The sequence below is a fragment of the Onychomys torridus genome, chromosome X (genome assembly GCF_903995425.1).
Source record: "Onychomys torridus chromosome X, mOncTor1.1, whole genome shotgun sequence".
Taxonomy (NCBI): Eukaryota; Metazoa; Chordata; class Mammalia; order Rodentia; family Cricetidae; genus Onychomys; species Onychomys torridus.
This window is the reverse complement of record NC_050466.1, coordinates 116,539,663-116,553,006: the sequence shown is the minus strand read 5'-3', so window position 1 is coordinate 116,553,006 and position 13,344 is coordinate 116,539,663. Positions and strand designations below refer to the sequence as shown.

The 13,344-nt window shown below is 44.3% G+C and overlaps 2 protein-coding genes across 3 annotated transcripts in view; both read left to right on the top strand.

Annotated features, from left to right (window-relative positions):
- Nucleotides 1–8,226, top strand: part of Btk (Bruton tyrosine kinase) — a 41,771-nt gene extending 33,545 nt beyond the window's left edge. The window contains exons 16-19 of one of the 2 annotated variants that reach the window (XM_036174729.1): nt 1,675–1,739; nt 3,939–4,057; nt 4,988–5,145; nt 7,751–8,226. In XM_036174729.1, coding sequence (XP_036030622.1) covers nt 1,675–1,739; nt 3,939–4,057; nt 4,988–5,145; nt 7,751–7,822 — 414 coding nt within the window. In that variant the 3' untranslated portion in view covers nt 7,823–8,226. The remainder of the gene's footprint in view (nt 1–1,674; nt 1,740–3,938; nt 4,058–4,987; nt 5,146–7,750) is intronic. The other variant, XM_036174730.1, reaches the window with a different exon arrangement.
- Nucleotides 8,227–8,703: 477 nt separating this feature from the next.
- On the top strand, nt 8,704–12,818 carry Timm8a (translocase of inner mitochondrial membrane 8A). The gene is made up of 2 exons (XM_036174723.1): nt 8,704–9,156; nt 11,788–12,818. The coding sequence occupies exons 1-2, from the start codon at nt 9,025–9,027 to the stop codon at nt 11,947–11,949; spliced, it is 294 nt and encodes a 97-aa protein (XP_036030616.1). The 5' UTR covers nt 8,704–9,024; the 3' UTR covers nt 11,950–12,818.
- Nucleotides 12,819–13,344: the final 526 nt, after the last annotated feature.

Below are 13,344 nucleotides of genomic sequence, written 5' to 3'. Positions count from 1 at the left end.
ATCCTGTGTTTCTCAGAGGGACCGCTCCTGGTACAAAGTCACCATTTGAGTCATTTACATCAGAGGCACAGACGGGACCCATGGATACATTTTGATCCGCTTTTTCTTTTCTTTCTATTTTATTTTTGACACAGGGTTACATGTAGACCAGGCTGGCTTTGGACTTCTGAAATTTCTCTCTCCACTCCCAAGTGCTAGGATTATAGGTGTGCATCACTACACCTGGTTTATGCAGTACTGGGAATTGAACCCGGGGCTTTGTGCTTAGCATTCTACCAACTGACCACATCTCCAGCTCTCTCATTTTTTTAAAAAAAGATTTATTTATTTATGTATTTATTTGTTTTATTTATTATGTAGACAGTGTTCTGTCTGCATTTATGCCTGCTGCCAGAAGAGGGCACCAGATCTCACCACAGATGATTGTGAGTGACCACGTGGTAGCTGGGAATTGAACTCAGGACCTCTGGAAGAGCAGCCAGTGCTCTTAACCCCTGAGCCATCTCTCCATCCCTCTCTTGTGGTTTTTAAGACTCTTTTATTATAGTTAACATACTATAATACTTGAAGAGGAGCATTCTACATAAAAAAAAACAACAACAACTGTACTTTCCAGTTTCTCTTGACAATGTAGACCACCTGAGAAGTCAGGACCCACAATCTCACTGTCCATGCTAATAGTCCCCTGGAGCTGGGATGCAGCTCTCCCCTTCATAGCAGGCCGGTGTGCTCCACTTCCTTCAGTCCCGCCTACTCCACATCACTCTTTGCTTGCTTTCTTAGCCCCTGGAGGCATCAGTTTGTACATCTGTTCTTTTAGCCGGATGGAAACTCAAATGGCCCTTATCTCGTCTCGCTACCAGAAAGGCAGAAAACAAAACAAGCTTGCCCAGTGTTTCTACTGGATTCTCTTAGCAGTTCAATGAAGTGGAGTGGTCCGCATGAATGAAACTGTCCTGCAGGCTTTACTCAGGGACGCACGGCAGGTTGCTTGCTCTCCATGTGATGGAAATGCAGCAACATTTCTCAGGACCAGTCAAGTATGCTGCCTCACCCTCATAATCTCAGCACTTTCGAGACCGAAACAGGAAGATTCCATGTGTTTGAGACCAGCCTGTGCTACATAGTGAGTTCTAGGTCAGCCTAGAGTACAGGATAAGACCCTCTCTCTAAAAAAACAAACAAGCAAAAACCACAAAATTAAGGGAAGAGAGATAGTTTTGTTGGTAAAGTGCCTTCAGAGTAAGAAAAAAGAGCCAAGTTCAGATGCTTAGCACCCATATAAAAGCCAGGTATGGCAACACACATCTGTCATCCCAGCACTAGGGTTTTGGGCAGAGACAGGCAGATGCCTGGTGCTCATTGGCCAGCCTAGCCCAATCAGTGAGCTCTAGGTTCAGTGATGCTGTCTCAAGAAATAAAGTAGCACGGGATCAAGGAAGACACCTGACATCAATTTCTGTCCTCCACATGCAGCACACACACACACACACACACACACACACACACACACACACACACCCTCTGTAGCATCAAATAATTCCTATTCGGTGGAAGGTACCTTTAGCTGAAGGCCACAAGTCTTCCCAGTTTCATTTTGCTGGTAGGCAGAAGCTTCGTGTCTTTAACCTGGGAGCCAGGACTGCTGTCTCACTCGTATCTATTGAACTACAGGCAGCTCGAAACTGTTTGGTAAACGATCAAGGAGTTGTGAAAGTATCCGACTTCGGCCTGTCTAGGTGAGTGTGCCGTTTTCATCTTCCTACTTAGGATTTATTTGGGGAAAATGACTGTGCTATGTTGTCCGTGGTGGCCTCAAACTTGTGAGCATTCTATCTTGCCTCAGCTTCTACCCTGCTGGCAGTACAGGTATTGCTACCACATCTGACTTTCTCGTCCACTTTAAATGGGAAAATGACAGAGAACTAACAGGGAGGGGCGTGGGATGATTTTTAATCTCCTTGTTTTCTTTTTCTGGTCTCTTTTTTGTCTTTTTGATTTTTGAGACAGGGCCTCTCTATGTAGATTTGGCTATCCTGGAGCTCACTATGTAGAGCAGGTGGGATTAAAGGCATGCACCATCATGCCTGGACTTTCTGTTCTCGTTATAGTGTCTTCTAACCTCTGCATATTCTGAATTATTTACTTCACTTCTTTCTCCCTCTCTCTTTTTTTTGGCGGGGGGTGGGGGTGGTTATATTTCTTATCTTTTTAGTGTAGCCCAGGCTGGTCTGGAACTCACTGTGTAGCCCAGGCTGGTCTGGAACTCACAGCTATCCTCCCACATTACCCTGCCTTAGTGTCTTGACTCATGAGGGGGACCCTACAGGTATCTGGGCAGGGAAGTGAACCCTCCAAGAGATGAGATTGAAAACCTGGTGCAGATTGACTTTGTCAGCCTGGATCAGACTTTGGGGAGTCTAAAGCCAGGTGATTCATTGTCAGCATATTTAAAACACTACAATTTGGGAAAAGGTCTCCAGGTAGCCATCAATCCAATTCCAGGTGCACAATAAAGCTGAGGTGTGATTACAAAGAAACTCCTTTACAAAGCAAGTGTGACCATGAGGGTGGGGTCTATAGCTAAAAGGCCTAGAAACTAGTGTGGCCTCTGATAGTATAGAGGTCGGCAGGCCATAGAGTACATGTGACATGTCCCCTAAGGATGGATAATGGTCCAAGGAGAAAAGAGTCTGGGATAATCATTCTGGGAGATTTGAATGAGGTCTGCCTCTATAGCAAAAGGTGGGTGAGGTCTGCCTCCACAGATAGCAAAGAAGTCACCAGTTTGGTAACAAAATCCACTCCCAGCCTTCTGGGCAGGAAAATGGGTATTTTATCTCCCCGGTTGAGAAGAGGCCCCTGTGTGTTTAGCATGCCTGTTTTCTGTAGTGATCTGTGGGTGCCAGGACCTTTGTGCCCCCACCAGACTCCACCTCTGGAGTCCTGGGACTCCAGGCATGCACGGCTACCCTGGTTCATCCTTTCCTTCGCTGCTGTATCCCTCTTCTCCTTTTCTCTTCTTCCTCCGCACCTTGCTCCCCCTCTTCATCCTTCTCCCATCTCCCCAGTATCTTAGCCTGCTATTCAACCTGCTGACTTTCTTCCATTACTGCTTTCTTGGTCTAAAACCCTTGTTGGTGACTGCAGAATGAAAGAAAAGAGAAGAAGAAATGCAGAGAAAGGAAAAGGTGGAGTAGAGAAAAGGAAAGAAGCCCTTATTGGGGATTTTTTTCCTGTTTATTCTTACTGTAACCATATTGTGGATCAAGAAAGCTCACTCAGAAGTCAGGATGGAAGCTGAGCCTGATGGTGCAGGCCTGTAATCTCAGCTACTCTGGACACTCAGGTAGTGGCTTGATTGAATATTCAAGGGGCTGGAGAGATGGTTCAGTGGTTAAGATCACTGGCTGCTCTTCCAGAGGACCTGGGTTCAAACCCAGATCCCACCTGTGTTCACAATTAGCTGGGCAGCGATGGTGGTGCACGCCTTTAATCCTAACACTCAGGAGGGAGAGGCAGGTGGATGTCTGTGAGTTCAAGGCCAGCCTGGTCTACAGAGTGAATTCCAGGTACAGCCAGGGAACACAGAGAAATCTGTCCAAAAAAAAAAAAAAAAGGTTCAAGGCCAGCTTGGGTAATTAATGAGACATTGTCTCATTTTTAAAAAAGTACAAAAAAGGACCAGAAGTGAATATCACTGGCATAGGCAAGGCTCTGGGTTCAACCACACAGAAGGCAAATTAATACTTTTCTAAAGAAAAACGGGTTTTGTTAAAAGTAACATTTGTAGACTGCATTGGCTGGCCCGCAGAAACTTTTGAGAAAGAATGTAAATGTGTATTCATGCAGCCCTCCCTCATGGGTGTGCTGAGAAGACTCACACACATATCAAGCTGTCTAAATCTTAATGGCAACAAGTCTTGAATCCCTTGCAGGTATGTCCTGGATGATGAATACACCAGCTCGGTAGGCTCCAAATTTCCAGTCCGATGGTCTCCGCCAGAAGTGCTTATGTATAGCAAGTTCAGCAGCAAATCTGACATTTGGGCTTTTGGTAAGTAGATGTGAACATACAGGTTAGGGTGCAGAGATGGCTCCATGGGTATGCCAAAACGCTTCTCATGCAAGCCTTACAACTCGAGTTCAGATCCCCAGAACCCACTTCCGATCCCCAGAACCACATAAAAGCTGGACGCAGTAGTGAATACAGCCATCTGTAATCCACTGTGCCCCTACCAGCAGACAGGAGGCAGAGGATGGAAAACACAAGTAACTCAAAGGCCAGATAGCCTGTAGAATCTACCAAAAAACAGCAAAGGAGCCTCCTGTCTCTAACAAGGTAGAAGGTGTAGACTAACAACCATGGTTGTTATCTGACTTCCACCATATGCTGTGGTGTACATGAGCATGCACACACACACACACACACATACACACACACACACACACACACACACACACACACACACACACACACTGGTGAGGCGAAGAGAGAATATAAATTATACACTTCAGAGAAGAACATAACAGGACAAGTTCAAATTTGCATTCCCATTATCATTCATCTGATCCTTGGGTGCTTCTTATGTGTCAGGAACCATAGGGGTTTCTGAGGACAACCACAGCAAACTGGACATAATCTGTATTTTCTTAGAACTTACAATATATCCTGGGACACAAACCATTCATTATTCAATGGCTTCTGAATACTGACTATGTACTAGGCATTCTGCCAGACCCCAGAGCTCCCAAGACAACAAGACACAATGTCTCTTCTAGAGGAACTAATGGTCTAGCATAGTGCAACTCTGATAGCCATCAATGCAGCCAGGACCATGGCAGTTGTCTGAACAAAATGCAAAATTCACAGGGGAGAAATCAGCTTCTTCTGATCTTTAAGGCTCATCCGGAAGGATTAGGCCCCAAGTATTCCAAAAAAGACTGAATACACTTCTCTCTCTTTTTTTCTTTTTAAATCTTTTAGGGGTTTTAATGTGGGAAATTTACTCCCTGGGGAAGATGCCATATGAGAGATTTACTAACAGTGAGACAGCAGAACACATTGCTCAAGGCTTACGTCTGTACAGACCTCATCTAGCATCAGAGAGGGTGTATACCATCATGTACAGCTGCTGGCATGAGGTAAGTGTTGCAGTGTTCGCTCTTAAACTATTCCCTTTAATTTCCTTAATTTCTCATTTAGCTGGCCAGTCCCCTCTCTCCATGGTCACTTGTCAGCTGGGCACAGACTTATAGCTGCATGTGCTTTCTTACTCTGGCCTGAATCTGAATCCTTTGATGGCTTTTCCATGCCCACCCTAATCTTCAATCGAGTATCATTAGCAGAGCAGACCCTAGTACCTATATCAGCTTTAAGAGTGTGTGGGGTGGTGGTGGTGGGACCATACCATCTATCAAAGGTGAGCAGGTAAGACAATGGGCATTGCAAAGTCTGTAATCATTATCTGGGACTCTCCTTCCATTTTACTAGCTGCCAACCTTTTCTGGTTGGGTGTCTAAATGAGACTTTAATGAGGTCCTACCTTGTTTGTCTGCTTTGGGCTTGCGGTTTTGATTCAAAAATATTTTTAAATTATTTGATTATTTTTCGTGTACGGGTATTTTGCTTGTATGTATATCTATGCACCACATTCATACCTGCTGCCCGTAGAAGCCAGAAGAGGGCATCAGGTCCCCTGGAACTGGAGTTATGGATAGTTGTGAGCCACCATGTAGGTGCTGGGAATCAAACCTGGGTCCACTGGAAGAGCAGCCAGTGCTCTAAATACCTGTGTCAACTTTCTAGCTCACTTAAAAAAATGATATATTATAGATTTTGAGGGGGTCCGGTTATAGTATTTTAGAAATAAATATCTTGGTTTCACTGTTCTAAAAATGCTTTGCCAGCACTGGGGAGTGTGGCTCAATTGGTAGAGTGTTTACCTAGCATGAATGAAGCCTTGGTTTCATTCACACAGCCTGTAAGCCAGGCGTGTAGCGCAGGAGTTTGTTTGAGACAGGGTTTCGAATTGTCAGGCTGGCCTCAAACCCATTATGTAGCCAAGGTTTACTTTGCACTTCTGGTTCTCCTGCCTCCACCAGCCAAGTGCTGAAGTCACAGGCATGCACTGATATGCCCTACTCCTAAGGATTTTATTATTTTATTATTATTTTGAGATAGAGTCTCTCTACATATTCCTGACTATCCTGGAAATCACTCTGTAGACCAAACCAGACTCACACTCACAGAGATCCACCTATCTCTTCCTCCCAAGTGTCAGAATTAAAGGCATGTGCTACGCTGTCCAGCCTCCTAAGGCATTTTCTTCTTCTTTTTTTTTAATTTTTATTTTATTTTTTTATTTTTCAAGGCAGGGTTTCTCTGTGTAGTTTTGGTGCCTATCCTGGATCTCACTCTGTAGCCCAGGCTGGCCCCACAGAGATCCACTTGGCTCTGCCTCCCGAGTACTGGGATTAAAGGCGTGCACCACCGCCGCCTGGCAGCATTTTCAAAAATATAAATTACTGGGCTTATTTTCAAGAGATTCTGGATAGGTACATCTGCTATGGAACTCAGAAATCCTTTCATGTTTCCCAGAACTTCTGATACTTGTCTAGTTTTGAAAACCACTGATTTGAGTACTAACAAATTGATGACCCTTTGGTTCTGACAGATTGAGGCTATTCTGTCATGAATCCTTCCTGAATTATCCAATATATTAGGGCAACTAAGCCTATGTAGTCCCAACACTCAGGAACCTGAGGTCAGAGGGTTTGCCATGAGTTTCAGGCTAGCCTGGGCTACATACATATTGCCTTTCCTGGGCAGCCTGAGATATAGAGTGACATCTTATCTCAAAACAAACAACAGAAAACTAAATTTTTCTTTTCAAAAAGACCATATCTCAATTAGGTTTGGTGGCACATGCCTTTAATCCCAGCACTTGGGAGGCAGAAGTAGGTGGATCTCTGTGAGTTCAAGACCAGCCTGGTCTACAGAGCAAGTTCCAAGACAGCCAGGGTTGCACAGAGAACAAACAGATAAAAAAGAGTAATCCTAGAATCGTTTGTATAACAGCCAGATGGAAATGGGGATAGGAAGTCCTTGCCTGATTTCTGGAAAGAGATGCAAGGGATAAGGCAAACGTTACTAGCATTATGGGCTGGAGAGATGCCTCAGTAGTTAAGAGCACTGTCTGTTCTTTCAAAGGACCAGGGTTCAATTCTCAGCACCCACACAGCAGCTCACAACTGTTTGTAACTCCAGTGCCAAGGATCCAACACCCTCACACAGACATACATGCAGGCAAAAGACCAATGCACATAAAATAAAAATATATTATAAAAAAATAACTTGAGCCAGGTGGTAGTGGCACACTCCTGTAATCCCAGCACTCGGGAGGCAGAGGCAGGTGGATCGAGGCCAGCCTGGTCTACAAAGCGAGTTCCAGGACAGCCTCCAAAGCTACAGAGAAACCCTGTCTCGAAAAAAAAAAAAAACAACAACAACAAAAACAAAACAAAACAAAACAAAAAACCCAAAACTTGAGTTGCTAAAGATGAAGAGCACACAAGGACCTTATGAAGACCTGCTTTTTCATTTTTCTTCTTTGTGTGTTATCAAGAAGATATGTGGCTAGGTATTTAGTACATACTTAATAAGCCTAATACTTTGTAATTTACTACTTGCTTCCTTTTGGATTCTGGATTCTACACTGTAACACTTGTCTGTTTTCTTTGGTTTTAGAAAGCAGATGAACGTCCTAGTTTCAAAATTCTCTTGAGTAACATTCTAGATGTCATGGATGAAGAATCCTGAACTGGCTGATAAGCTTCGTGGATCTACTCCTCTCTCCTACAAGTCCTAATTCCACTTTTTCTGAGGGCTCCCAGGCTCACGGGCTCTGTAGCCTTCCATGCTCCTACTGAATACGTAAAGGCCCCTGTATACCAAGGAATGCATTTCTTCTTTCAGTCCCCGGCATAATGCTTCTGAGAAAAGGACGAGGAATTTCTGTGCCTGGTATTGCCTGTAACTTCAAGACTCCTAACAGACTGAATTTGGGATGGGAACATTTGGGGGGAGGGAAAGATGAAAATAGCTCCACTAGATGTCTAACAGCTTGTTGGTAAGTGTTAAAAGAGTTTGGGGGCAGGACAGACTGGAATGGTGCCATTAAAATCAGAGGGATGGATTGTTTTGATAAAATAAAATTATTGGAAAGAGTGAAGTTATCTTCTATTTTAATTCATTACACAGCCGCCCTGAAGCTCCCTGTTTTGAGAATTGCAGAAAATCGTGTGTTATTAGTTTGGCATATTCCTAATCTAGAACTCGACAGAATCCACATTTCACCCCTCTTTCTCCTGTTAAAGCCTGCCTCTTAATTGTAGAGGAATCCACCAGCCTTCCACGGTGATTGGCACACAGTAGACATACAGTATCATTTGAATGGATCTTAGTGAGGGACAAACAGCCAGATCCTCATTTCTCTACATCAAGAGGAAAACCCCATCAAAGAACTGGACCCAGGGGTCCAGGGTAGCCAGTTCCTTCGCAGAAGAGTTCTGGCTGGGGGCAAAGCCAAGGCTGAGAAAGCGCGGGCCAATTTGGAAGTGGGCAGGGCACAGTTGCAGGGCCGGCCCTTTACTGGACCACGTGGTGTGAAGTAACTTCCTCTTTTCCTTTCTACTAGTCTTTTCTTTTTGAATCTCCGCTCCCACAGCGCCGCGCTGCTCCAGGTCACGGCCCGGCGCTACGGCTGGGGTGCGGCGGGGAGCAGCCTCCCCCCCTCCCCGCGGGGACAGCGGAGAGCGATCGCCTGCGGGAAGCAGGCAGAGCCGGCCTGGACACCTGTCCCACGCCGACGCAGTGAGCTCACAGGGCGGTCCCCAAGGCGGGGTGGGGCGGCGCGCGCTAGGGGTGGAGGGGGGAGGTTGTGGTTCCGGTTCCGTCACCCAGACACGTGAAGGTCGGCAAGTCGGTTCTGTGCTCGCCTCGGCCCGCGTGGTCGCGCCGGGATGGATTCCAACTCCTCGTCTTCGGGCGCCGGTTTGGGCGCCGTGGACCCGCAGTTGCAGCATTTCATCGAGGTGGAGACGCAGAAGCAGCGCTTCCAGCAGCTGGTGCACCAGATGACGGAACTTTGCTGGGTGAGGAGCCCTGGGCTTGGATCTGGGTGCTATGCCTACTTTCCCTGTGCCCTTGCCCCACGGGACTTGCTAGGATGTCGGGAACTTCAGAGTGGGTGGTCTTGACTGCACTCTGGGTTCTCAGATTCCTAAGGCCCAGCCTGAACTTCTCTGGAAGACCGTAGGTGCAGAGAGAGGGTTTGGGAGTCACAGGCTCACACCTCTGTCCCACCCAGCACTCGGAGGCACCTGAGGTTGAAGCTGTAGTGCTAGCCTTTAAGACTGATCAGAAGCCCCAGTCCTGGAATTTTAGGGTGCCCGAATCCCAGAGAGCCCATGACTTATTTCTGGACTCCTCGGGATTTACCTAGATTACCCAGTTATAACCCCTCCTGATGAAAAGGCAAGCGGCTCTAGCTCATTAAGAATAAAAGTGGCATAATCTCTCCCAACACACACATTTATTTGCCATCACGGTGAGTTGTGTAATACCAAGACATTGAGGTCTGAAGGTTGAGAAATTGAGTCGGCTCAGTGAGGGGACTTTGGCAGAGGGGCAGAAGGCATTTGTTTGTAGCTGAGATCAAAGTGTTCTCGTTGCCAAGGACAAGCGCACTGCCCTCCTGTGACATAAAAACTTAAAGAATTTAGAGGCCAGGGATATTATTCGTTGGAATTAGAGAGATTCTAAGTCCTGTGTATAAAGCAGAGAATCATGAGCGCAATTTATTATAAAGGTTTCTAACTGTAATACAGACATTGCTTTACTTGGTGCTTTTCCTGTAAACTTATGGATTGCTGGACTGTGCTCTTTAGAAATGCTTGGATTAATTCTGGCTTGCCTTGGATCAGAGGGCTTCAGTTCTTTGTTTTGTTTGTTTGTTTTTGAGACAAGTTTTCATGTATTCCAAGCTAGCCTCATACTGAATGATAGCTGAGAATAGCCGAAAGTGACCTTGAAAATGGTTTTCCTGCCTCCTCCAGCTTTTTTTATTTTTATTTTTTTTAAATTGTTTCTTTTGAGATAGGGCTTTGCTATTTACTTTACTCCTGGCTGGCCTGGAATTTATAGAGATCTTTTTCCTGCCTCTGCCTCCTGATTGGTGGGATTAAAGGTATTCACCACCAAGATATGATAGATTCTTCTTTTTTCTTTTCTTTTTTCTTTTTCTTTCTTTTTTTTTTTTTTGTGTGTGTGTGTTTGAGACAATGTTTCTCTGTGTGACAGCCCTGGCCGTCCTGGTCACAGAAATCCTCCTACCTCTGCCTCTAGAGTGCTGGGATCAAAGGCATGTACCACTGTGCCCAGCTTCTTTTTCTCTTTTAAAAAGTCTCTGATTATGTTTGGGTGGGAAGTAGTGTGGTTAATGACTGCTTTAAGAATAATGAACTAGGAGAGGAAGAATTAATTTTCCTTCCTTGGTACAGCCAACTGAAGTTTCTCATGCTCCCATAGAAGAACCTTGTATGCTCATGCAAGCAACCCCAAACTACTAGCTCATAAAGAAAGGGCATACACTAGGGAGAGGACTTGTTGGGAAGTAGAGGGGATTGAGAGGGTAATGGAGAATGTGATCAAATTGTATCATATACATGCATTTCATATATATACATGTAGGAAGTTGTCAGTTTTTTTGTTTGTTTGTTTGTTTTTTAATCTGTGAACTCCAGTTTTCTGCTCCTCCTGAGGGGATACAGGAACCTTTGGTACGTGTTGGGTAGGATGGCACAGTCCCAGAAATTGGGAAGCAAAGACAAAAGGATCTGAAGTTCCTGGCCAGCTTGGCCTACACAGAGAGTTCCAGCCACCTAAGCCTACATAGTGAGACCCTGTCTCACAAGACAAACTACTCTGTCTTAAAGAAACAGGCTTAAAGAATGTCGCTTCATAGATTTTCTTTGTTGGTTGGTTTTAGGGTACCTAACAGGTTGTTTTGTTGTTTTGTTTTTCCAAGCAGTTCCTCCATGGCCGGCCTCAAACTCAGATCCCTCTGCCTCCCAGGTGCTGAGGTAAGGTGTGTGCTGCCACCACCGCCTGAGAAAGGTTCTTTCACTTGTATTTTTTTTTTTTTTGCCTCTTTTCTCACTCTGTTATATCCAAGGTGTGCCATTTTCTGGCCCATTGACTTTGAGCAAACTCTGCCAGAGTTTCCACTGTTAACAATGAGGATTGATAATGGTGTTTTCCATTGACTTGTTGCAAAATGTAATGTAAACCTGTGTCCAATTGTCTGACAATTGGTAAGATGCTAAATGTGAAAATTTTTATATTAATTTTGTAGTAAAAGTCAGGGGCTTCGGGGTTGAGGATTTAGCTCAGTCGTAGAGTACTTGCCTAGCAAGCACAAGGCCCTGGGTTCGGTCCTCAGCTCTGGCAAAAAAAAAAAAAGCCAGGGGCTTTATCATGGCACATATGTTCTTAACATGCATTTCTTGCCTCCCTTACAATCTCTTTCTCTCCTCAGTCTTCTAGTTACATCACACATATAGATACACACATGCTATGCAATTTTAAGTGTAGGTGTTCTAGGTAAGAGAAAACACAGGTCCAAATGCATTAGCAAATCAGGTGGTTTAGGTGAAATTACTTCTATAAGCAAAAGGCTTTTGTTTGCAAGTTCCCTTTGTGATTCTGTGTCTTATTCTGAACAGGAGAAGTGCATGGATAAGCCTGGGCCAAAGTTGGACAGTCGGGCTGAGGCCTGCTTTGTGAACTGTGTTGAGCGCTTCATTGATACAAGCCAATTCATCTTAAATCGACTGGAACAGACCCAGAAGTCCAAACCAGTCTTCTCAGAAAGCCTTTCTGACTGATCTCAGCATTACCTCTTTGGAAAAGTAGTTCAAGAAATGAAGAGCTGTTGATTGGATGGTTGAAGAAATGGCTACGGGGGATTGGGATTGGGATTGGCTCCCAATTTTCTTTATCATCTTGGGACATCTTGCCTCCTGAGAATGAACAAAGACCAATTTTATGTATGGGAGTTGAGAGTCATATGTATTTGGTTGTGTTTTTAAAGCTAATCATGTGAAAATAATTGACAGATAAATGAAATTATGCAGATTACTGTATATGGGACTATGCTTCCTCAAGGTCCCCTAACTGCTTTATATAATTTTGATAGTGGAAGTGCTTCTATAATTTGATAGTGGGACCACATAGGGTAAATCTCTATTTGTATGGATTCATTTCTGATTTTTTAGGGAGATCTTTGTGTCAGAAGGAGTAACAGTGGGGGAATAATCTGGCTCTGTTTAACCATGAGCTTTCTTATCTTTACAAGTTTGACTATCAGAGCTGAAAAAATTCTATGGGTGTCCATATAATCCAGCCTTTTAGGTTGTCTTTCTCCCCTATACTGTGATTTACTTAAATATCAAATTGAAAATATGGTCTCAAGGTAGAACGGGCAGCCTGAGAATCTAGAGGGCTTTAATTAGTTATAAAGGAATGTAGCTCATGAGCATAATTCTTACTACGAGACTGCCACAGGAGCAAGTTAACCTACTCTGTATATCAGGATACAAACCCTTCACAGATGTGCCTAAAGAAATGCTAATGATTTAGGCCAGTGAGAAACTAACACCAGTTTCAGGTAGAGGTGCATGCCTGATGTCAGTCATAAATTCCATTACTGCATTCTTTCGGTCACTGAAATAAAAGATCAACTTGCGATGGTGAAGCTTTCTGTTTTGGGTTTTTATCTGCGACTCAGATTTCACGTGGGCGCATTCCAAGACAGAAATGTAGTTCATCTCTCCTAGAGGTCCCTGACATTTTGTGAGATAAAGGTTCTTTCAGATGAGATGAGAAGGGAAAACAACTTCTGTGCTAACACTTAGGTGTCTGATAGAAGAGCTTATATTGAATTCCCCTCTTGTTTTTAAAATCCTCATAGACTGGAGTGTAGACCTAAAGGAAAACTGCTTAATACAAATCCATGTGGGCAATTACATACTTCTACCATTTCCTCTTAGGCACCACAGGGAAATTTTTGCAATTGTGATGAAAATATAAGTCAAACTAAAGTGCCTTTTCCAAGCCAGCCTCCGTGTTTGGTAAGAGGGATTCAATAGAAGCAGCTGGAAGGCTGAAGGAGATTAGTTCTAGCCAAGGGACACATAAAGGTTTCTGTGTAGTAAGTTTCATTAAGAAACAGCACGGGACTGGAGACGTTGCTCAGCGGTTTAGAGAGAGAGCACTTGCTC

What these genes read in the sequence shown, in the direction of transcription:
- Timm8a (XM_036174723.1), top strand. Translation starts at nt 9,025, where the DNA reads ATGGATTCCAACTCCTCGTCTTCGGGCGCCGGTTTGGGCGCCGTGGAC. An exon ending in AGATGACGGAACTTTGCTGG is followed by an intron (nt 9,157 to 11,787) that starts GTGAGGAGCCCT and finishes TATTCTGAACAG; the next exon opens with GAGAAGTGCATGGATAAGCC.